The sequence below is a fragment of the Ambystoma mexicanum genome, chromosome 3p (genome assembly GCF_040938575.1).
Source record: "Ambystoma mexicanum isolate Mex_15411 chromosome 3p, UKY_AmexF1_1, whole genome shotgun sequence".
Taxonomy (NCBI): domain Eukaryota; kingdom Metazoa; phylum Chordata; class Amphibia; order Caudata; family Ambystomatidae; genus Ambystoma; species Ambystoma mexicanum.
In genome coordinates this window covers 774,853,405-774,879,444 of record NC_090925.1, presented here as the reverse complement: position 1 = coordinate 774,879,444, position 26,040 = coordinate 774,853,405, and the positions used below count along the sequence as shown (strand labels likewise).

Here is a 26,040-nt window from a genome sequence, read left to right as displayed (position 1 = left end):
CTACAGGCCCTCTGTTGCTCTGTTGTCAAATCTGGAGAGAGATGTACTCCCTCCACTGAGCCATCCTGAGGGTTGCTATGCAGCAAATCAGGAAGGGGCTCACTCTCATCCTCTTCTTGCCCTGAAGCTAGCAAGAGACATGAGACCTCTGCTCGCCTGTGGAAAGGCTTGAGCCTGTTGACATGGAATACCTGAGGGGCTACCCCAGAGGCACCCATGTCAACCAGATAATTGACTTCGCCCATCTTGGAGATTATCCTGAAGGGTCCAGTCCACTTGTCTGCCAAAGCTCTAGGCTTGGTAGGCTCCATCACAAGGATTTCCTGTCCCGGAGTCCAATCCACTTGCGAAGCTTTAAGGTCATGCCAGTACTTATTCAATTCCTGGCTGGCCTTGAGATTTGCTGTTGCCTGACCCATCATTTGTGTCATCCTCCGCCTGAGGCCTAACACATAGTCACCCACTTGCTTGGCGGGACCTGGAGGGGTGGCTTCCAAGCCTTCTCGGATCAAGGCGAGGGGCCCCCTCACGGGATGTCCAAAGAGTAACTCAAAGGGGCTGAAACCAACACCCTCTTGAGGTACCTCTCTGTAAGCAAACAGCAGGCATGGCAGGAGGAGATCCCATTTCCTCCTTAGGGGCTCCTCCAAAGCACCTAGCATGCCCTTGAGAGTTTTATTAAATCTCTCAACCAGACCATTGGTCTAGGGGTGGTAAGAGGTGGAGAACTTGTAGGTTACCCCGCACTCTTTCCACATGGTTTTCATGTAACTCGACATGAAGTTGGATCCTCTGTCAGAGACAACCTCCTTGGGGAATCCAACACGGGTGAAAATGCCCAGGAGAGCCCTGGCAACCACCTTGGCCGTAACCGTCCAAAGGGGTATCGCCTCAGGGTACCTGGTGGCATGATCTACCAAGACCAGGATGAACCGATGTCCACCTGAAGTGGGAGGGTCAAGGGGACCGACTATGTCGATGCCCACCCTCTCAAATGGGGTGCCAACCACTGGCAACGGCTGCAGTGGGGCAATGACACTGCCTCCAGTCTTGCCAGACAACTGACAAGTTGGGCAGGTCTTGCAGTGGGACTCCACTTCTACTCCCATCCGTGGCCAGTAGAAATGGGCAGAGAGCCTCTGCTTAGTCTTCTTGGTCCCAAGATGACCAGCCAAGGGCACCTCATGCGCCAACTGCAGTAGGAAAGGCCTGTAAACCTGGGGTACCACCAACCTCTTGCGGGCACCAGGTTCAGGCTTAGTGGGCTCACTAACAAGGAGCTCACCCTCCCAATAAATCCGGAAATTCCTAGGCACCTCTCCTTGTGCCTGGGCCAGGGCCTGTTTCCTCAGTCCCTCGAGAGAGTGGCACTCTCTCTGTCCCTTACAGAAGTCCGCCCGGGAGGGTCCCCCTTCAGCTAACAAGCACTGAAGGTCGGGATGATCCTCCGGGTTGAGAACCTCTCCCACAGGAGAGTCTTCTGCCTCTTCTCCCAAAGGAGAAGAGTTTGGGTTTTCCACTGGACCCAGCCCGTCCGGAGCAGGGATCCCAATGGGTGCTGTCGGAACAGCAGGAAGAGAAGGTGCTCCCTCCACAGAGGTGGCCTTCTTGGTCTTCCTTCTTCTTGCCTTAGGCCTCGCCTTTGGCTCGGGTACCTGACCCACAGCCAGACCCGGTGTCACCTGTGACCTAGTGACTGCAGCAGCAGTCATGGGAAGACCATCCGAGATCAACCCTAACTCTACTAGATCATTCCCTAACAAAATGTTAGCAGGGACATTGTCCTGAACCAGGACAGGAAGCTTCGCTGTCTTGTCGCCAATCATGAGTGTGACTAAGGCTACAGGTGATAATTCGGGAGGCCCACCAGCTAACCTGGTGGTTTGCAGAGGAGCACCTTCATAGTCCTCTGGCCTGAGCAGGATCCTGTCCACCGCTGCCATGCTTGCCCCAGTGTCTCTCAAACCAGTAGAAGGCTGGCCATTCAAGAGGACACTTCTCAAAAACCTATGGGTGTTCTGTGGGATAGTCGCCAGTACTTCTGCGTACTGGTCCCAGGCCCCAAGGGACACTAAGGAAATCTCTACCGGAGCACCAAATGTGATCCCGGCAGAGGAGGGGAGGACAGTGGCCTCCACCTCAGACACGGGGTAAGGGTAGGTCAGGCTGACAGCCTGTACTCCAAGTGCCTTACCTTTACACTTGGGGTCACCCCTTCTGTGATCCAGAGCCCCACAGTCCCAACAAGCGCCAGGAGTGCGGGGTACGGTACTGGAACCACTGGGAGCCTGCTTTGCAGCAGGTGGACCACTACTCTTATTCCCACCCCCAGATGACTTATCCCCACTAGATTTTTGGGTCTTAGGAGAGGAAGGTTTTGGTTTACCCGACTGTGACTGCTTGGGGGACTCCTCAGCTTTCTGAGAGGCCCCCTTCTCTTTGTCCTTGTCCTTCCCACTAAGTTCCTAGGGGACACCCAGTGGGAGACCCACTTGTCAGCCAACCTAGCCAGCTTAAAGGGGTCCAAAATGTTCTGGTCAGCCACATACTGACGCAGCTCTGGTGAACAGGCTTCAGAGAAATGCTCAAAAAACAAGAGGTGGGACAATTCAACAAAAGTCTTAACCTTGTATCCATCGATCCACCCCATCATGTTCATGTGCGCAGCACTCACCCAGTCAACCCCAGACATATTCTACTTTTTCTTAAAATCCCTGAACCTCCTAAGGTATTGGGTAGGTGTCTTGCCGAACTTGGCAATCAAAGCAGACTTCATACACTCGTACTGACCCCTTTCTTCCACACTCAGCTTCAGAATACAGTCATACCCGGTTTGAGGCACTCTGCTTAACAAACACTTCGCCCAATCTCTTTTATCCACATCATGAATCTCACAAGCCATTTCAAACGCTTCAATCCATTGGAGGATATCCGAACCCTCCACAAATACACCAACCAAATCTTTCATAAACTTGGTGGCGGGGGACCTGACACTCTCACTGGTTCTAGCTGAAGTCTCCACTCTAGCTTTCTCTAGCTGGATCCTCTGACATTCAGTGTCCTGGCTCTTGAGTTCAAGGTCCTTATTTTTGAGTTCAAGATCCCTATTCTTGAGCTCCACTTGTTGAGCCAACTCCTCTTTCTTAAGCTCAGCATCTATTTCCAACTTGCGGTATTCAAAGGCCAATTCCTTAATAACTCAAGCTCTAAGGAATTGCTGGAGTTTGGAATAGAATCAGCAGGAATGGCGGCATTCCCAGAAACAGATTCAGCAGAAACCCCAGGGGCAGAGTCCTCATTGGTTGCATTCCCCCCCTCATCAAGAGTTTCACTATCAGTCTGGTAGTCCACCAGGGCAGCTATCAGCTCAGCCCTAGACTTCTCCACAAAGTCTAACTCCCTAGCTTCACAAGCACTCTGGAGAGCCTCCAAGCTCATCCGAGTTAATTTGCCATTCGCAATAGACTCCATTGTTTGTAATGCAGTTACCTTGTACACAACTAAACCTTAATTCAATAAAGGGCAAATATCCTTTGTAAGTGGCACGGTTATACACTGATTCTTAAAACCATAAGCATCCCACCGCTTGCCACCAGTGTGAGAGAACGGGCCTCAACGACCGGTGGGGGGTGTCTGTACTCCCACTCCCTATATGGTGGAGGAGAGGCACAGGAGACCCCAGCCAAGATTCTCTATTTGGTAGCAATGGTCGAGCAATCAAGGCCTAGCTTCTCAGGAGGTGATGCAGGCTGGTTCTTAAGTACAGTGTATCCCCAAGCCCCCACAAAGGAATATCCACACTCTGTATTGGTTAGAACACAATCTTTATATAATCAATAGTTAAGGTTATGTACATTTATCATAGTAACTCACTTTGTACTCTGGCAAAATCTACAATGGCAAATATTTACAATCCTAAAGTGGTACCACCCTAGATCTCATTGAAGTGCATGAACAATACTGTACAATGTCACACAGACCAATAGAGGGAAACCAGCAATAGAAAGAGGAGAGGAAATAAGAGGGTTGAGCAATAGGCAGAATACTGACCCCTACCACTAGGCACAGTTCTGTGTGGAGATCCCCCCACCTGGGCAACCTGTAAAGAAAGATAGAACACAAGCCCAGTCCATATATTGCTCTGTAAGTCTTATTCTCCCCTATAATGTTTTTACCCCCCCAATGTACCTGGTGGAGTCGAGTTCCTCGAAAAGGCGTCGACAAACGTCGAGGGACTCGGTGTTCGGCGACGGGGAATCGACGGCCCTTCTTGAATGCCTTCCCTTTCAAGGGGGAGGCACGGGGCTTCGAACGTCCGTCGACAAACGAGGTAGAACGATGTCGAAGAGGCGGCAGCTTCGTCCGAGCGTCGGGGCGTCGGCGTCCTGCAAGGCGGAGGTGTGCGGGGCACCTCGATGACAATAGTTCTGGACCGCAAAGATTGTAGAGACGGGAGCCCAGCAAGGGCGTCGAGTCGTCCGAGTCTTTGAGGTCGTCGGGTGGCGGGAAACCCACCGGCAGGTTTCTCCTCGGCGCGTTGGTCGTCCTCGACGTCTCCGGCAGGATAAGCGGTCGACGAAGCGGTCGAGGGAGTCCTTCGATTGAATGTTCTTAGGCAAAGGAGCGGACGGCTCCGGTCGTCGGCGGCACGGCGTCAAGTGGTTCCCACGGCTGGGCAACACAACTTCGACGGGCCTCCAGCGGTTACACAAACCTGCGAACCCTGGTCGACGGCAATGGACTTCAACGGCGTCGATGTCCGAGTGCTTCACTTCGATCTCCTCGGCGGTCCCTTCTCGGGTCGACAACCTTTCGAGGGTCTGTCTTCCAGGGCGCTTCGGCGAAGATGGAGCGGTGCTCGATGGTCCCTCGGAGCACGGGAAGAGGGCGCCTTACCAGGTCCTCTCTCGGATCAGTCCTCGACGAATTCGGCAACCTTCAGATCTGTCGAAGCAAATGCAGCAGCAAGTCTTCTTCTTCCAGCTGGACGTCGAGGATCAGCAGTTCCAGTTACTCTTGAGTGGAGACTCAGCTTCTGAACGCTTCTGAACACAATGGTCGCTTCTCAACCAATGGTTCCTTCTGAACAATTTTCAGTGGTGAGAGGTCCCCAGATATACTATCCTCTCTCTCATCCACGCTGCTGGCACACACCCAGCAGCCAATCATACTGCAGGGCATTCATGCAGTCAGTCAGCCAATCAGGCACACAGTGCATTCAGGCCACACTCCTCCCTTTCAGACACTCACAACAAGGAATGTGGATTGGGACAAGTACCCAGCCATTCAACACTACACACTGCATTCAGGCCAGTTTCGGGCAGGGCTGTCTCAGTCTTTGTCTCACATGCCAGAAATCAGACAACCACAACAAGGAGTGCATATTGGTCACCCACTCCATTCACCCAGGTCCCACCCACAGGAGGTACCCATAACATACAGTCACTGGGAAGGCTCCAGCCAGTCTAGCTGGGCCTTCACAACAACACCATATATGGAACTTCCACCCAACAGCCAGTCAGGGGGAAGGGACAGAGTCAGGGCTTCCCAGGACTTTGGGAAAAACAAGACAACAGGGAATAGAAAGCAAGAGGCCACACGGGCCATCTTGTTTTCTATCAGGAATCAACTGATCCCAATGGCAGGGCCTGGGTATCCCAAAATGGAGGACACCCAGAGCACCTGTCACATTCAGCATGGAGCTGCCACCAGCCCATACCCTGCTCTGTGGGCCACCCACAGGTGCCCAAAAACATACACTAGGGGCACAGGGTTGTACCCCTACCCATGGGTGCCATAAGGGTATCCCATGGGTCTGTTCACCAAACCAAAAGAGAGCTGCACTGCCAGGAGTCCCACATGGACTCCTGGGCAGAAAACATGACAGAACACACGATAAAAACAGTAATAGGACAAGGATTCAGAGGCCCTGTCCCTCAGATGCATTTCCAGCATCACACCACCAGACCCTAGTTCGAAGAACCGACGGGGGACTCCTTAAGATCAGGACAGAGAGGTAGGGCTTCACCAGGCCTTCACTGGAGACAACACTGGTCAGCTGCAACCAGGGGTGGACGGCGAACCAAAATCGGCCCTGGAAACTTTTCAAAGTGGCCCCATATTACCCATTTTCAGCTAGTCCAACCCTTTTCCTATGGGAACATATGGAAATACCATACGAAAGAGGCCCAGGGTGCAGAGGCCTACCAGGAAATCGAGTTCCCTAAAGGTCAGTGGCTGCAGGTGGCTGCAACAATCGTCCTCTGGTCTTCAGCAGGCTGCACTTCTTCATAGGAGTCTTGGCTCCAATTATCACTGCAGAAGTCTTCCTTATATCCAAGATTTGTACTGGAGTCGCCACCAGTGCCGCCAATGGTAAGGATCTGCACCATTCAAACTGGTAGGGGCCGTCAAATCATGGACAGCCAGTGGCCACAAATTCTACCCAGCAATAGACACTGTAGCTCAGTTGTGAGCTCGGTCGACAGGCCCGCGCCCCACATCTGGCCACACACACAGACCGCCACTTTACCTCAAAGAGGCTTTGCCAAGGGAATGGCTTTCCGTATATGGTAATTCCATCCAGATAAGAGAGCGCAGGAAGAAGGCCAGAGTATAAAATGGCCAAAGCAAAGGCGAAAATTTTCTGGCTAAGGAGATTTAATAGTGTATGATGCTGTTTACGGCATTATGCAGTAAAATACAAAAAAGTGCAAAAACTTAAAAGTAAAAAGTTAAAAACAGTAGAAAATTATCCACTGCCAACAGCCCATCATGGACGCACTGTATTTGTAACCACAAAGTTCAAAGGATACAAAGTATCCAAACCACACTTAACTTTAAGGTGATGTGTGCAGCTTTTAAAATACAATAAATCCACTAAGGCAGACATAGTCCAAGGAACTGATAAGTTTCCCCATTAGAGCGAGCAGAAAACAAGGAAGCAAAGCTGAAGGCTTAACCAACCTCCAAAAAGTCAGGTCTGGAAACAATAGCAAATAGAATGGAGGTCTAAGGCAGGAAAGCAGCAAAAATAAAATCATTCCCAACACCATCTAACAAGGAGACCTGAATTCAACGTCCATGTTCCAGACTTGGTCAGCGTTTTGCGATGAAGGGCAGCTAACGGTTGGTTCCTATATCAAAATAAAGTTTGCAAAGAAAACAAACTACTGTGCTAGCAGGACAGGCCACACCGGCATTGTCCATCAATTGGTGAATTTCTTTGCTGTGGTATTAAAGTTGCAACAACAGGTCTCCTTTATCACTGCTCGGAAAGATTATTTTTTTGCTGCTTTCCCACCATAGACATCTATGGTCCCCCTCCCCCAACTTTTTGCTGTTCTGAACCTGACCTAACCTACACATCTGTTGCTTAATTTATCTTGCTTAGCTTATCTGCATTGGAGGTACTGTTTAGTCTCTGTTGCCATCAGTGCTGGGTGACACTGCCCTTCATTAGGAAATTCCCTGTTCGCTTTACCATGCACACATCACCTTACAGTCTGATGCGGTCAAGCTTCTTTGCATCTCTTAATCTTTTTTTCATTTTTAACTATATGGTAACTTGCACGTTGTGTCCAGGACGGCTGATAGCAGTTGATATACATAGTGCACGTATAAAAACAGAAATGGCGAGTTAGGACTGTGAGGGAGAATTCTCATTTCTGTGCTAATTCCCTTCAACCTTAGAGAGCCCCAGCTCTTTTGCTGGACTTTAGGACATTTTAATTTTAACCCTGGAGTAAGTGGGACCTTTCTGCTCACCCTCTCATGTGTTTTGACCTGATTTGGATTATGTTTGTTTCCTCTGTTTTTGGAGTCTGACTAACTCCATGGGCATCTACTTTTTTGTACAGTGACACACAGCACCTTCAGTGCAGTGTCACAGAGAAATCCTTTACATTTTTCATAAGGTTTAAATACTCTTTCTTGTATGAACTACTGTTCCCAAGAATAGTAAAGTGAAATTGACTTTACTTACCTTTTCTCTTTGTAGGTCCAAAACACCATTTTATGTGGAGTGCTGAGGGGTTACCTAATAGCCCCTTATCCTACCTACTCATGTAAAATTCTTGATGATACCCTCACTACTTTAAATGGCTTGTGGCAGTGGTTTAATGTTCCTACCATTGTACTTTTCTACCATAGGCTGAATCCTCAGCTGCAGTATAGCACCCATAGGTGACCATCTTGTCAAAATGGTCTCAGTATTCTTATTTCGCCATTTCCTGTTTGTGAGCTCTTTCTTGGGGTTTACTTTGAGCGCCAAGACAGGTTTGAGCCCTTTGTTAGTTTTGCCTTTGGCGTGCTTCGGTCCTGAAACCTGCTTCTGGCTCCAGTGTGTCTGGAAGGGCAGGAAGTGAGGGAGATTCCCGAAACTCCTCAGTCCTTTGTCTCTAGGAATGCCTGAATGCAACCAGTCCTGACTGGCTGGCTGTGTTTTCAGGACAGCCACCCTGCTGTGTCATTGACAGCATAGGTTGTGCATGAATGGGAGAATCCTGCTTAAAAGGCGAGGGTTTTGAGTCTAGTGGCAGAGTCGACCACTGGGAGAAACACCCGACGAAGAAACCGTGAACAAAGCTTACTGCATCCTCCTGGACCTTTGAACTGTCTGGTGAAGCCCTACTGGTGTGCGGAACCTCCTTTTTTTGATCGATAAGAGAAGCTCCGGAAGGGACGACTTCTTCCCTTGGGTTAGTGGGACCAACTAACCACAAGATGAACTCCACTGGACCATATTCCCTGATTGGCTGTACTTCTTCGCTGCTGCAAGACCCGAGTGCCAGGGGTTGAGAAATCCGTAGCCAAGTGCAATGTCTGTGATCCGGCCAGAAGCTCCAGGGGTCTCCGCAGGACCCTCCAGAAGCAGGACGTCCAGAACTGGAGTCCCTTCACCAGAGTGCAGGACTCAAGGAGTGAAGGAAGCCCAACCAGTATCCAAGATCAGCAGTAGTGCTGTTTAGCACGCGCTGAAACCGCAAAGTGCTGCTGATCCGAAAAGAGCCAGTAGCTGCCGACGACCTCCGAATTGCTGCCGCAGGAGTCCTCCAGACGTCCTCCCTCTTGTACCCACGACCGAGGATCAGGAACCCAGGATTTGCATTGCTGCAACAGGACAATCCAGCTGGACCACTCTTCTTCAAACCAGAGGTACTGTTCAGACTTTGGGTACTTACCTCAGTGTCTTGTCTTTAGCTTTGCTCTTCCGAGTTAAGACTTGCAGTGGCTACTTTTGTTAGAGTTGATTCCAACTCTGCGTTCCACAAGTGTAACAGATATGACCCTACAAGTGATTTCTACAAAACTCTAACTTTGTAAAGGGCTTTTATTAACTACTATGTGCCTCAGCTCCATAAGACTGTGCTCCAATTGACTGTGGCTGTCCTGGCTCCCTGCAGACTCTTCTAGTCCATTGACTTTTATATTTCCTATCCCTCAGAGGTGATAACTTGTTTTTAGACGGTTATTGCTGGGAAAGACTTTGTCTAGACTTCATTGGAAGATTTAAGTATACTCACATTCCCCGAGAACCTGTTTAACCTTTTTCCTTCCTTTAATCTTTCCTTTCTGCAACCTCAGAACCTGCAAAGTGTACTAGTTATACATAAATGCCATTACTGTCCTTGTGAATGAAGTCACCTCCGGGTGTAGGAAGTGTGTAAAAAGCATCTCTAAAGACAATCCACTAAACGTATGCTGATTCTTGAAAAGTATTTTAAAGTATATTTGATTGTTACATATCTTGCCCTTTTTAAATAACGCTTATTTAAAAATTGATGTTAAATAAATAACTATTTATAACTGAAACCTTGAGTGCAAGTGTTACTTGGCTACTTTTATTTTTGAATTTCATTGTCACAGCTCTACAGCTCACATGTACCCCTCTTGAGATAAGCCTGGCTGCTCAGTCACACTACCAACTTGTGTAGTACAGGCCTATACCAAAATGTGGGTTACCTAATACCAAGTAGACAAGGCTTGTGTAGTCGCACACAGTGTTACTATATCAATTCTTGCCTAATTAGGACCTAACTCACCCCCCCAACATTAAAATACAAGCCCACTATCTGGGGATAGAAAATGCATGTTCGCGAAGTTGGGAAGAAAAGGGGGCCCTACACACAACAGAACAGCACACTCAGTCATTCTGAGCCTCAGGGGTAAACCCAAAACCACTTCTGTATTTCAAACCCTCTAGGACATAGCATTATACACAACACAGATGCACAATTTACAGTAGATCTAGGACCTACAAGGGGGTGTCTGGGGTGGGGGAAGGAGGGCAGGACACTAGCACATAGATAGAGGCCACCAAAAGGAAAATATATTAGACTGATAGTACCAACACATTGCAATCCCAGGGAAAATAGTTACACTTGGGAGTTCTACATTAAGGCCAAGAATTTCTCCTTGACAGGAGGGAAAACTAGCAAAACTAACTCTGTTCTTGATATGTTTTTTTCATTTTAACCTACACTTTCTTTGCTTTACCGATACCTGGGTCTCACCAGTCATCACTGCCATGCCTGCTGCTCTCGCTACTACTTCTACTGCCTTTAAACAGCCCGCCCCTCATGCCAAGGGGTTGCTATGCTCTACCACTCCTCTTTCTCACTTTCCTATCCCCTCCTGACTTACCAACATTTTCATCCTTCAAGTAATAGTACTCATTCTTTAAAGGTCCCTTTTCCGTAACCTTCCTCCTGCTTTATCGTTCCCCATCCCACATTGCCTCATTCTCCGAGGACCTTCGCACACTGCTCTGTTCTTCTGCCCCTAGATGCCCCTCTTATTCTTCTAGAATACTTTTACCTCCACCTCTCTTCGATTCATTGTTCTGTCCCACGCATCTCTATTCTTGGCTCTTGCCATCCATTTTCTGTCCCCTCTACTCCCTCCCACATTATTGGCTCTTCTTGCGATTACATTTTTCATCTCTGCTTCTATTCCCTCTGTTGCTGATCTCTTCCAAGCTCTGTTTCGCATTATCTCACCCCCTTCTCCCAATCCTGCTCTTTCTTCCCTTTTCTGCTGATGACCCGGCTCTGTATTTCTCTTCTAAGGTCAGTCTTCTCCATAACACTACTTCATCCTCTTAATCTTTCGGCTCTTCTTTTTCTCTGCTGCTACCATCGGCTTCTCCATCTTCCTTCACCACTCTCGCTTACTAGAAAACTGCTTCTCTTCTGACTAAGGCACACCCTACATTTGCCCCTCTCAATCCCATTTCATCTACTCTTATTCTCGAAGTCTATCCTCTTCTTCTTTACATTCTTACTGCTCTGTTTAATACTTCTCGCTCGACTTTTGCTTTTTTCTACTGCATTCAAACATGCCACTATTCTTCCTATCCTTACAAAACCCTCCCTGAACAATTCTCTTCCTTCTAATTTCCACCTAATCTTTCTAAGCTCCTTGAACGTGCGCCGTATTCTGAAAGCTCATCCTTTACTTCATCAAACGCACTGCTCCCTATCTGGCTTTCGCCCTCACCACGCCACTGAGGCTGTTCTACTCGGTCTATAACTCTTCTCTCTATGCGCTACACCAAACACTCTTTCATTCTATTTCTCCTGGATCTATCAGAAACCTTTGATACTGTTGATCACTCATTCTGTCCTCTCTGGGTTTTTCCATTCCAGTTCTTAACTGGTTTAAATCCCATCTGGCCAATCACCTATTCCGTCTCTTGGGCTGGCAAGGTGTCTCCATCTCGTCCACTCTCACGGGGTCCCCCAAAGGCTCTGTCCTGGGTCTCCCTCCTCTTTTCACTTGCCCTCTTGATGCTATCATCTCTTCCTTCCTTCCTTCCTTCCTTCCTTCCTTCCTTCCTTCCTTCCTTCCTTCCTTCCTTCCTTCCTTCCTTCCTTCCTTCCTTCCTTCCTTCCTTCCTTCCTTCCTTCCTTCCTTCCTTCCTTCCTTCCTTCCTTCCTTCCTTCCTTCCTTCCTTCCTTCCTTCCTTCCTTCCTTCCTTCCTTCCTTCCTTCCTTCCTTCCTTCCTTCCTTCCTTCCTTCCTTCCTTCCTTCCTTCCTTCCTTCCTTCCTTCCTTCCTTCCTTCCTTCCTTCCTTCCTTCCTTCCTTCCTTCCTTCCTTCCTTCCTTCCTTCCTTCCTTCCTTCCTTCCTTCCTTCCTTCCTTCCTTCCTTCCTTCCTTCCTTCCTTCCTTCCTTCCTTCCTTCCTTCCTTCCTTCCTTCCTTCCTTCCTTCCTTCCTTCCTTTCATCCCGTTTACTGGCCATTCTATCCTGGATGGCCGATAACTACTTCGTATTAAACTCCTCCAAAACTGAGGTTCTATTATTTCCCGCCTCTTCTACCCTCTCGCCTCAGTATCCATTTCCTTTATTCCCTCTCATCTACCCATCTCTTCTACTGTTCGTAATCTTGGTGTTACTTGGACTCTACCCTTTCCTCTACTTACTACATATCCTCTCCCTCATTCATGTACTGCAAACCTATTTTATTTATCAACTAATATTGCGCACCGGTACCCAAGGGTTTAAGGACGCATACAAAAAACACAGGACAACAATAAAACATAGTTCCTTAGCAGTTTGATACCGGCTGTTAATGATCAATAACTAGAAGAAAAGTATCTAGGAAAAGAGAAAAGTCTTTAATTTCTTCTTGAAATCCACTGTCGAGGCGATGTTTGAGGGCGGGAGCTAAGTCATTCCAGACTAGGGTGGCCTCGATGGAGAAGGCTCTAATGCATGCTTTGTTGGTCTTACAATGCAGTGTCTTCAGAAAATTCATATTAGTTGATCTTAGGGTATGGGAACTAGATTTCTTAACAAGATCTTCCATTAAGTAGGAGGGCATGTGCCCACTCATACATTTGTGGGTGATAAGCAGGAGCCTGAAACGGACCCTTGCCTGTACCGGTAGCCAATGCAGGCTGCTTCTTGCCTCCGACACATGATCTCTACGCTGGAGTCCTTTGATAACCCTCACAGCCCCATTCTGAACCACCTGGAGATGATGGAAATCTGTCATTGGAATGCCTGTCAACATGCTACCACAATAATCCAATTTGGAGCAAATGATCACTCTTGCCAGGGTCTCGGTTTTTTTCAGAAATAAGAGGCTGCAGGTGTCGTATCAATTTGATAGAATGCGAAGACAAGGAGACCAGACTATTAACCTTAGCTTTCATACTGAGATTCTTATCCAGGATGACGCCTAAAGTCTTGACCTTGCTCTTTACTTCGATGACACATTCATCTATACAAAAATTCTTGTATAAAAGGGCCTAACTTTCCCAATTTGATGTCAGAGCCTACGAGCATTAGTTCAGTTTTGGCACTGTTAAGTGCCAAGCCATTCGCCAACATCCAATTTTGGATTTTTAGATAGATTTGATTGATGAACAACTCCTCATCGCAATGTATTCCTGTGATAGGAATAACACATTGCGTGTCATCGGCGTAGTTGGCAAAAACGATCCTTTCTAACATGGAAAAGAATGGAAACATAAAAATGTTATAGAACCCTGGGGATACGCAGGCTCCTTGAGGAACCCCAAATAATAAGGGAACTGGATTAGCCTCTGCTAAATCGCTTGCAACCCTTACTTGCCTACCACTAAGAAAGGAAGAAATCCATTTAACTATTTGAGGAGAAAAGTTGCCAAGTTCACTCAACCTGGTGGACAAAATGGTATGGTCCACCAGGTCGAAAGCCACTGAGAGATCCAAGATCATCAGTAAGGCGTTAGGACCTTTATCCATGCCTTGGTGTAGATGAGGTTTTAAGGCCAGGAGCGCTGTCTCCATCGCATGGTGTTGACGGAAGCCTGATTGGAACTTATGTAGGATCTGATTGTTATTAAGGAAAAGCAAGATCTGATTATACGCTACTCTATCCCAAATTTTCAAGAGAAACATAGTGTTGGTTATCGGTCTATAGTTTGAGAGCGTGAGGGGGCACAGGTTAGATTTTTTTAATAGAGGCATAATCCATGCATTTCTTATGCCATTGGGAACGCTCTGCTGACCAAAAGAGGCATTCACAAATTTTGTGAGAGCAGTTATTAAGACAGGCGCTCATTCCTTAATAATGATTGACGAGCAGGGGTCACCCCCGCAGCTCGTAGTTTTTACTTGGGCAATCATTTTTGCAAGTTACACTTCTGAAATGGGAGAGAAATAAAAAGTCTTAATTTCCGTATCTTTGGGTGGTTGCAGAAGGACATTTATCTCTAGATCCTGTTTGTCAAGAGATGATTTTTTCTCTTCAATAGAGTCTTGAATGGTTGAACACCAAAGATTGTTTTTTATGACCGGATCTTGAGCAGGGCTTTGTGCTTGTTCTTGCTCTTTTAGAATCTTAAAGAGTTCCTTTGAGTCTGATTTGGCGTTAATTGTATCGTTATTTTTGCTACAAACATGGCCGATCTAAAAAGGCCAGCGGCTTTTTTATAAGCTTCTAGGCTTAATGGGTCCCGACATAGTCACCAAGCATAGAACAGTTTAATTTTAGTGGACTTAAGCTCTGCGAGATTGTCATTAAACCAGGCATTACTTGTATGTTTAGATTGAAATTTAACCTTGGCAGGAGTTAGTCTTTGCATTACTATGTTGAATGAATTAGCAAAGGTTCTGGTTATTGCCTCCAGATTCCCTATATTGGTAATCTCGGCATTCAGAGATAGGGCGCCACAAACTCAAATGTTCTAATGTCAATTTCTTACAGAGCCTGATCAGTTGAGAGACTCTGGGCTCCTTCAGTCTTTTTGTGAAATAATCCATATTAGTCTGAAAAAAATATACAAAAATAATCAGACCAAGGACACGGATGGATTTCCCTATCAGACAGTGTCAAATTATGGGTAGAGACCTAATCTAAAGTGTGTCCCTTAACATGTGTGGGCTCTCTAATGAAATGAACAAAGCCCAATGAGTCTAAAGTGGTCTCCAACACCCCTGCATTGTTATCCACATCACTGCCTAGTCAGAAATTAAAATTGCCCAACAATAACAATTTGGTACTGGGTTTAAGGAAGGATAAAACATAATTGCTCAGTTGAAGTGGGAAAATGGGTGCTGATGTTGGGGATCTGTAGAGCAGCAACATGTTAAGTTTTGTTTCAGCACTAATGCCATCTTTAACATGCATAAATTCCACTCCTGGGACAAGGTCCTCAATAGACTTATGTTCCCAGGTTCTGAGTTCTGACTTAATAATGGCCACCCCCATCCCCTTCCCTCACTTCTATGCCGCCTTATCACACAATATCCTTCTGGAACTGCTAAAGCCAGTGTAGGACCGGCAGCCTGGATATCCAGATTGTGTTCCTCAATTAGAGTAGACACTTCCGTAGCGTGTTTGATCAATGACCTAGTATTGAGCAACATGAGTTTCAACCTGCAAGACAAGGGTCCAACTGGTGGAACATCCACTTGTAAGCTTTGGGCATGATTGATCAAGATTCCTGCGACTGTTGGGTGACAAATTGTAAATAAGTATTTATATTTTTGACTGAAGAGGAAGGTGGGTATAGATACTGAGAGCGCTGAATTTGTATGTCAGGTGCTAGTTTTGCCAGCCTGTATGGTATCAGAGGGGCTACTACTACAGTATTATCCTCTTTCCCGCCCTTATCTGCAGATTCAGCTATTAGCACAGTATGACTTATCAAGAGGGAGTTCAAGGAGTGAGATTTCACAGTAGACTCAACAATCATATCATTGAGTTTTAGAGATTCGGTGGGGGGGGGCATCTTGCATTCTATTCTCTCTCTATCTTTCTGAATTTCCTGTAGGACCTCAAGGATTCAAATAATGGGCAAAATATGACTTACCAAGCCGAAGTTGCAAAACCTCCTCCATGACTCCTGCAATGAATGGGAAACAAACTGGCTCTTACGCGCTGGTGCTTACGCACCTGACGTGAAGATAAGTACTGACTAGAACTACAGAAAAGGCTGGGAACTGTAGTTCTCAAGTGTAGGATAGCCCATGGGCTGTTGTAGCACTTCAGATCCTGGAAAAAACTAAAATAACGGCTGACTAGGAACACAGCGTTCTACAAATCCAATGTAGATGCAGTATTTCGAAATTACAATTTCCTCCTAAAAACACAAGCTAAACTCTAATAAAATCAAGCCTAAGCAGCACAAACACTTCGGCACATGTAAACAGTTCTAAAAGCTAAAATAAAGCTAGAGTAGCAGCAACGAGCGTGGTCTAACAAATACGGTTATATCAATTGCTATCTGTAAAGCGGGACCTTTTATTTCCTTTCAAGCTACCAAACTCGTAATCTCTTGCCCCATTTTCTCTCAACTATCTATTGCTCCTCCTTGATCTCTTGTCCTATTGCCTTCCGCTTCAAATAAAATAAAAAATTAAGCCCACACAAATCTATCAACAATTCCTTGATCCATCTCTTATTTTCTTTGTCTGTGCGTGACTTCATCTCCCTGCGCTTTCCTCTCTGAGCTGGCTCTCCTTTCACTGTTGGCTCAAGTTTAATCTGCTGTGTCTAGTCTTCAAATCTCTCTATAATCTATCCCCAGCTCTCCTCACTGGTATCCTTCTAATTGCTCCCAATCCTTACGGTCCCCCCGACTATGCTCAGTCCAGCTTACATTCCTTTGATCTCCTAGCCCCACTCCACTGGAATGCACTCCCTCTGGCTCTTCGCTCTCTCCCCTATGTTCCAAACCCACCTTAAAGAGCTTTTCCTATCCTCCTAGTGGCTTAGTTTATTTTATTTATTTCTATAGCGCACATAAAGGCCCCAAGGCATATAGGCGCGACAAACAATAAAAACACAGCAAAAAACAAAAACACAACATACAAAACAGATCATGAGGTAAACAATTCCCGAAACCAGAAATAGAACAAAACATAATTCCAGGAAAACAGCAACAACCCGCTCTAATTACATTAACATTTTTACAGAAACTCAAAGTTGGTCTGACCACAACAAACAATAATACAGTCTTTATTTGTTCCTTGACACCAGTCTTGCATTTGGACCCTCTGTAAAAATCTGATATCTAGGGATGTGACACAGCCCGGGCCAGCTCTGCTACGCAGCCAAAATTAAACCTTATTTCTCAGAACTTCTTTGTTTTGTGTCGATACACATTAGTGATACCATTTCTATGATCACTGCCCAACCTCCTTATGTCATGGTCTGAAATCCCAGGCATTTTTTTAATGCAATGTTCTTTTTGTTTTTGACAAGGAAAATCATCAGCGTTATCATCGGCATACTTCAAAATAGACGTAGGCCGAGAAGGGGAAGCCACTAACAGGGATTATTTGAATTGAGATTTACAATTTTCCACCCCACCATTTACTTTATTATGGCCCACTGTAGGGGCAAGTTGAAACTGTGTCCGACAAAGGCGGGTGGGCCTGCAAAACCATCAAATCACATTGGCAAGTACTCTGAATCTTAGACAGGCACAGCAAAGAATCACTTACACACATATTTATATAAAAGATACTGTTAGGCAAACTTTGAATGCAGTACCCTTTGGGACCACTACAGACACCTATGACTACAAGTGCAAGCAAAACCAACCTTTAGTAGAAGTCTGTGCCACACAGTTTTGGTAGCGGGGCTGAGTAGCCAGGCTTATCTCAAGAGGGAAAGTGAGCTGTAATGGTGTTACACAAAGGTCTACAATCACATGTGTTCAAACAAACTCTTACACTCAAGGTTTCTTGGTTAAAAATACATATTCATGTATTAACCATTCAATTATAAAACATTCAATGGAAGGAGCAAATTATATTATATACACAAATACACTTCAATACCAATTCAGAAATACTTTTCAAGAGGAGTAAAGGACAATATTCTTTAGTCCACATCAAAAATCAAATCAATTATTTTTGATGTGGTTTTGCGGAGGTCGGCAGTGAATATCATACTACTTTCCCGTAAGGACAGGGGTGGTCGGATTGCGAGACATTCTTGTTGGAATGATAGAGCCATAATGGTGGCTATCAAGTTAATACTCAGGGTTTGGAAATCGAGGAAGAAACTTAATATAGATGAATGGCTGACGGAATTACATGTTTTGGCACAGTATGATAAGGTTTCGTTTCATAATAGAGATAAGGATGAGGATTATTTGAAACTTTGGGGTCCCTTTATGGCTCTATATGATTGATGGGAAAGTGGACTAGTTTTGATGGTTATGGTAGTTGTAGTGGATATGGTGGGGTTCCTTCTCCCCCCCCTTTTTTTTTGTTGTTGTTTGTTTGTGCTGTCTTGTGTGGTTGTGGTTATCTTGCTGGATATGTTTCACTACGGTTGTTTTTTGTAAATTTTATTCTTTATGCAGATTGTGAAGCTTGGTTGCTTTTACTATTATTGTTTATATGGAAATCAATGAAGTGTTGTTGAAAAAAAAACAATATTCTTTAGACAGTGCAAATATTTAAGAGTTCACCAGAAGGGTCAGTTCAATTCAATAGGCTAGGCCAAAGTCAATGTGCTAAAGTCTTGGATAGGACAAAGCAGTTCTGGTAGTTAAACGGAAAAAAGTCTCTGCAAAAGTTCTTAGGAATAGTTTGTAGCAAGAAGAATCATATGTTGGGTCACAAGCTGATTAGGCCTGTGAGTTGGGAAAGTTTCAAGCACTTTCACAGCGAGAGGTTAAGTACTCTCAGTCTGGTTTTACAGTACCTTACAAATGAAGAAAAAGAGGCAGCTAATGACTTCTGTGCCTGGCAGTTCCTGCAGATGTCACTGTTCCTGGGCCTCCATCGTGGGGACAAGAGGGAGGACTTCGGGGAACTCCTGCACTGGACTGGTCAAAAATCTCGCAAATGGCAAATGTTCGATTCTGGTAGCTGCAAGTCAAGCACACAAATTGGTGTCCCCCTCCATGGTTATTCGGTTTCCGGCAGCACTCTGAGGAAAATACAACCAGCTCTGAGATAAGGTGTCCAGGTGGTTTAGGGTCGAGTTGATTGGTCCCACCAACTCAAAAAGGGAGAAGTCGTCCTTTTGGGTGCTTCTCTGTCGAGGTGAACTTGGCGATTCGGACCTGCAGCAGGGCTTAACTGGGCAAACCAACGGTCCAGGAGTTGCAGCAGCCGTCCTCTTTAAGCTAGTCTTCGGTTCTTTCGTTCCAGTGGTCGACTCTGCCTTCCAAGCCAAGAGACTCGCCTTTTATCCAGTTTCTTCCCATTCATTCCAGCCTAGCTTCCACTCACCCAGCAGGGTGGCTGTCCTTGCCGTACAGTCAGCCAGCCAATCTCCCCAGAGTGCATTTGGGTCTCCTAGGAGACTAAGCACAGGGAATTTCGGGCACCTCCCTCACTTCCTGCCCACCCCAGACACTTGGGCGCCAGAGGCGGTCTTCAGTCCTGAAGCCCGCCAAAGGCGAAGGAACAAAGGGACCAAACCTGGTTTGGCGTGCAGAGGCAAACACTAGAAGGACCTTTCCAAAAAGAAATGGTGAAAAACGAAGACCGGGACCTGATTAAACAAAGGGGTTTAAGGCGCCAAATTGAAAAACATGGCTCCCGCGATTTTTAGCTACCAGTGTTCGCGGTCGGGAAAAATTATGGTAGTTTGTTGTAAAACCACTGCCACCAGCCATTTAGACAGAAAAGGGTAGCATTTTACTGCTACATTAGCTTCTAGACATAGGGGCTACTAGATAACCCTTCCAGCACTCTATAGGAAGATAATGTGGGCTGGGTCTAGGAATTTAAAAAGACTAGTAAAGTCAATTTAACCTTACATTCTCTGGGAAACAGTAGTGTATCGCAGAGAAGATATTTAAACCTTTGGGAAGTCTAAAAAGACATCCCTGTGTCACTGCACTGTGGGTGCTGTGTAACACATGAAAATATGCCTATGGAGTTATCTTAAAACTCCATAATCAAAGAACACAACAGTAAAACACACATCAAAATACATGAGTGGGAAAAAAAGGCTCACACTCTTTCCAGGTAAAAAAATCAAGTCGTCAAAATCCAGCAAAGTTGCTGGGGTCTTCTCAAAGGTGAAGGGAATTAGCACATTTTTGAGAATTCTCCCCAACAACCACCCTATCTGGGGTTACCCTTTCCAATTCAGCACCATACTCAATTGGACAAGTGATATATTTCGGCCAACACGACTATTCATGGTCTTTTTTTTCTATTAATTTGATACTTCTGTGACCTTGTGATTCATGTTATCAAACGATTCTCCATTAGGAGATTTTCAGGATTCTACCAACATTAGTGCTGCACGGCTTGAGGACGACCGGTGTGTCGAAACACAAGTCGGCTGTTCGTGATTTCATTAAAGCATCAAATTTATTTTGTTGTGCCCTAATGTAATGGTGCTTTAAGCGCATTTCTACCCCATCTTCCATACAATTAGTTCACAGTACCAGCCAGGGTGGACTGACTGGCGTGGGTAGGTTTGCTGCTTGCACTACTTTATCAAGTAATATTCGATTCTATTACCATAAGTGATCACTAGCGCACAGATATCCAGTTGCGAATCCACGTTCTTGTTTATGATTTCACCCCATGTGGAGTGCTGGGGAGTTACTTAGTAATTTCCTCACCCACTTCTCATGTAAAATCATTTGTTACACTAACTCACTTTAAAATGGCTGGTGGCAGTGGTTTACTTTCACTACTAGATGGCATTTCTACCACAGGCTGAAACCCTCATCTGCAGTACAGCACTCACAGGGGACAATTTTTTTCCAAAATGGCCCAGTCTTCTTCTTTTGCCATTTTCTATTTGTTAGTTCTTCCTTGGCTTTTACTCTGTTAGTTGAAACTGGTTTGAGCCCTTTGTGTGTTTTGGCGGGCTTAAGCCCTGAAGCCTGCCCAGGCTCCAGTGTGTCTGGAAAGGCAGGAAGTGAGGGAGGGTCCCAAAACTTCCTGTCCTTTGCCTCTAGGCGTGCCTGAGTGAAACCAGTCCTGATTGGCCGGCAGGCTGTGTGATTGACAGCCTAGGCTGTGAATGAATGGGAAATCGCATAAAAATCAAGGTTTTTTTGGGACTAGTGGCAGAGTTGACCACTATAGAGAAACATCCGAAGAAGAAGTGACGAGACGCCAGCAGCACCCTCCATGACTGCGAATGGCCTGGTGAAGCACAGCAGCGGTGCGGACCCCATTTTCATACTGACTGGGAAGACCTGTACGGGACGACTTGGGCTAGTGGGACCAACTAGCCTCAGGACAAGCTTCCATTTGGCAAAACCCCCGACTTGCTCTACCTCAGCAGGGATGCAGAAGCCCCATGCCCGGGGTCCTGTGACCATTGATAAGTGCATTGTATTGCGAAGTCCGAATCTGGCCAACTCTTTGTGGGCATCCAGAGGACCCTGTACAAGCAGGAAATCTTGATTGAGTCCCCCTCACCAGAGTCCAGGACCGAGGAAGCAAGCTTCTTCCAAGCAGAGTTTTCGTTCTTCAATGACGCAGAGGAAAAGGCAGCAAAACATTGATATGCAGATGAAACAAAGGAAATCCATTGCTAGGGAGTCCCTCACCAGAGTACTGCCGCAGGAGCCAGCCAGACACCCTCCCTTTCGTTACCACGACCAAGGTCCAGGAACAAGGGTCTGTCAAGCTGCAGCAAGGAGCAATCCAGCTGGACATTTTTTCTTTGAATCACAGGTACTAAGAGTCTTGGGGTTTTCACCTTTTAGCCATATGTGGTGCTTCCGATCTTGCAAAGTACTTTTTGGAGTTGATCACAACTCACCTGCACTGGCCTAACAGCTTGTGCTCTCTACAAAGTAGCTCACCTGAGTTACTGTAATTTCTTCTGAACTTACTAACTTTGTCAAGACTTTATCTAAGAAGAAGTGCATCAGAACTATTGACTTTATCCATTGACTTTGGCTAAACTGGCTCCCTATGGGCACTCCTCTGAACCTACTGGCTTAGGCAGTACTTGTTTCCTCATAGGTTATAATTGTGGCTACCATTATTGCTGGATAAAAAACTATATATAACTTCATGTGTGCAAGTGTTAGTTGGCTACTTATACTTGTTGATTTCAATTGTATAGCTCTACAGCTCACATTACCCCTCTTAAGATAAGCCTGTCTGCTCAGTCACACTACCAACTTGTGTGGTACAGGCCTATATTAAAAGGTGGGTTACCCAATACCAAGCAGTTAAGTCTTGTATAGTCCTCACAAGTTGGACTGCACTAATTCTTACCCAACACTCCCCCTCTTGGAAGTGACTTGCGTCTGAGGTCATACCTCCTGCCTCACTCTCATCCCGACTGCCTTGACATCATGTCCTGCCTGGGCAAAGCCCAGACAATGTCGGACTAAGACGGCCCTGGCTGTCTGCAGTGAGGGCGCGTTTCATCTTGCTACCATGCCATCCTACCTCAACGCCATTTGCCCAGCACACCCAGGTAATTAATTTCCTGGTTTCAAGTCTATTTCCATCAAGGTGCTGGCAACACTACTCACGACTTTGACTGTACTTGTCTTAATACCTCAAGATGACCTTCACTCTGCTGCTATACCCACATGCACCGATATCAATACCAATCTCATTTTACCCCCCCTAATTTCTACAAACACTGCTGCTATTGACCTAGGACTTCGGAATGCCAGGTCACTTTGTAAAAAATGTGCCGCAGTTTGGCTTATCCCCAAGACTAAATCTTCACTTTCTGTGCATTACAGAAACTTGGATTCTGCCTCATGATACTACTGTTGCTTCTTTAACATCTTCAACCTCGTTTGACCATGTCCCCCATGCCACTAGTCTTGGAGGGTGCACTGGCATACTTTACTGTTCTTCTCTTTCTAATATCTCTTCTCCTCTTTCTCTCCCGTCTTATTCCTCATTTGAATTCATCTATAAATCTTCTATAAACCTTTTCCTGTCACTTATATCATTTTGTATCATCCCCGTAGTCCAGTTGGCTTTTTTTGTGAAGACTTGATCATCTGCTGTCTCACATCTTGCCTTCTCCTACTCCCGTTGTACTATTAGGCGATTTTTAATCTCCATCTATCCTCAACTCACTCTACCATTTCTTTTCTCTCAGTTCTTGACTCAGACTTTCTTCTGCCTCTTGCGGCCCCTCCATCTCACATGTCTGGCACATCGTTTGAGCTAATGTTCATCTCAACCTTCACGGCCTCTCCTGTGTGAGCCCTACCAGTTTATCTTTCAGATCACCATCTGCTTTCAGTATCGTTACTTCCCTTTAACCCTCCTATTTCCCCGGTTCTCTCCCCTCAACGTTTTTTTAGACATGATCTACGCAACTTCAACGCTACACTTTAACTCTACTTGCATCTCTGCTCTACCTTCTCCTCTTTCCTTCTAAGCTCTTAATGCTGATGAGGCTGCGTCTTCCATTTCCTCCTCTCTCACTATCCTCTCTAGACCACCTCTATCCTCCTTTCAGCCCACCGGAAAACCACCCAACCTTGGCTATCCCCTCATCTTCGTTCTATGCGTCGTTTTCTACGCCACCTTGAAAAGTACTGGCTTAAGTTTAAATCAACGCCTGATCATTCTTTGTACTTTTATTATCATGCTATCTATGATAAATGTCCATTTCCTGCAAAGCGTCTTTATTTTTCTGATCTCTTGCACACTCAATCTACCCACCCTAGGCGTCTCTTCCAAACCCTTGCGTGACTTCCTTCGCCTCCTACACTGGACAATTCTGTTAATTCCACTCTATCTGCTTCTGATTTTTCTAATTTCTCTTCTAAAGTTTTTTCTCTTCTTGTGACATTGAGGCTTCTCTTCCACCGGAGGCGTCACCTCCCCTTTATGTCCATGCCTCATACCCTTATCGCTCACTTTGCTCCAGTTTCTAATACTGATGTTCTTCTTTTATTAGCTATGGCCCACCCCACTGCTTCTCCTACTGACCCAATCCCTTCCGCACTAATCCCCAAGATCTATCCTCTTCCTGTACCTTATCTTGTCTCCTTTTTCAATATCTGTATTTCTACCTCTATTTTCCCTACATCCTTTAAACACGCATCTATTATCCCTATCCTAAAGAAACCCACTGCTGATCCTTTGACTGTTTCCAACTTTTGTCCTATTTCTCTATTACCATACCTAACCAAACAGTTAGACCGTCTTGTCTACTCCCAGATTTCTTCATTTGTTTCCAATTCTTCTCTTCTTCCTTGATTTCAATCTGGTTTCCGTCCTTTTCTTTCTAGTAAAACTGCTTGTTTCCATTCTAAATTCCCTTCTCTCAGCTCGCTACTCTAAATACGCACCCTTTCTTATTCTTCTAGATCTATCGGCTGCCTTTCACACTGTGGATCACTACTCTTGGCGTCACTTTCTTCTTTTGGTCTTACTGGTTCTGTTTTGTCTTGGTTTCATTCCTATTTGTCTAATCGAACATTTTCTGTCTCCTGGGCGGGCAAGTCTATGTCTCTCTCGCTTGCCCATGGGGTACCTCCAGGGTCGGTCTTTGGCCCTTTTCTCTTCTCTTGGTACACATCTCATCTTGCAGCTATTTCCTCTTTTGGTTTATCTCACCACTTTTACACAGAGGACAGAACTATTTCTATCCTTACCTTCTGAAGTTCAGCACACCCACTCGGCTTGTTTAGTTGCTATTAAATCTTGGATGTCTTCCCACTTTCTTACTCTTAATGCTAGGAAGACTGAAGTACTGTTATTTCCTGCTAACACTCTTCCTCCCACCTTCTTTTATATCCTTTCCTCCTTCTAAACTCCCAATCTCATCTACAGCTCGTAATCTTGGTCTCTACTTTGACTCAAATCTATCTTTCTCTCATCACATTTCTCTAACCTTTCACTCTTGTCGTTTTCATCTCCACAACATCCGTAAGGCTCGCCCGTTTCTCACATTTCAAGCATCTAAACTCTTAATCTCCTCTTTAATCTTTTCTCGACTTTCCTAATGTTCTACTGCTCTTTTTGGGCGCTCTATTCTCGTCTTGCCCCTCTTAGATCAGTATTTAATTCTTCTATTCGTTTACTGTGTCTTCTCACTTATTGGGATTCTATTTTTTCTTCTCTTGCAACTCTCAGCTGGCTCCCCTTTCACTCTCAAATTAAATTAAATTTTCTCTGTCTTGTTTTCAAGTTCCTCTATGGTCTTGCCCCTAGTTACCTTGTTGCACCAATATCCTTTATATCCCCTCTGTCTCGCTCTTCAGTCTTCTTCTCAGTTCTGACATTTGGCCCCTTGTGCTCCCTGTGCTCAATCTCGTTTTCAATCTTTTGAACTTCTTCCCCCCCTTCATTTGAAAGCTTTTCCACTTTCTCTTCGTTCTATCTCAGTCTACTCTCTCTTCCGTGGTTCTTTAAAATCTCATTTACTTCAACATTCTTTAGTGATCATTCTGTGGACCCAACCGCTTATTCACTTTTATTGTACTGTTTCTCATTTATGTTCAGCGCTTTGGCTTAAGGCGTTTAATAAAAGACAAATAAAATGCAAAAAATGCAAATGAAGTATAACACTTTGTAATGGGAAGCAACAACCACAAAAGGAGTGTGTGAACTCTGGCAAAGTGCAGACTGCAATGCAATAATGGGTAGGAATATGAAGGGTTTGTTGCGTCATGGATTGCGTTGATATACCGTGCAGTGATAGCAAGTGTGAAGGCATATCATGCAGTAAGTTACTCCTTAAGATCCAACTAACAGCTATACTCAAGCCAACTCTCCTGGCTTTCAGGAACATTTTACCAAAGTTTAAATGCATTCACCTGGATAGACGAGGCAGCTCCCCCACCAACTCCTATCCTGTACACAGGGCCTCCGACCTTAACCACTGCCATGCCTGAAAATAAGAAATAGACAAAGTTGAAAATGCAAACCTCACTTTAGAGGCATCTTTATGAAATCCCTATACAAGATCTCAATAGTTACAGGGAGGGGAGTTTGGTGTAATATTTGTCTAGTAACAGGTTCTCTTTATCTGGAACCCACATTCTAGGCAAAAGTGAAAATGGATAAATCTTAAATTCAATGTGAGCTGCTAGCAACTTTGGCGAACAAGGCAGCGTGCCATTTGGTCTCGGACACGGAACGGTCCAACCTTAACCTACCACATCAAGCTC

At 45.5% G+C, this 26,040-nt stretch overlaps 1 protein-coding gene across 1 annotated transcript in view; it reads right to left on the bottom strand.

Annotated features, from left to right (window-relative positions):
* PFAS (phosphoribosylformylglycinamidine synthase) overlaps positions 1-26,040 on the bottom strand; it is a 786,527-nt gene that overhangs the window by 391,787 nt on the left and 368,700 nt on the right. The window contains exon 12 of the mRNA XM_069651729.1: positions 25,687-25,760. Coding sequence (XP_069507830.1) covers positions 25,687-25,760 — 74 coding nt within the window. The remainder of the gene's footprint in view (positions 1-25,686; positions 25,761-26,040) is intronic.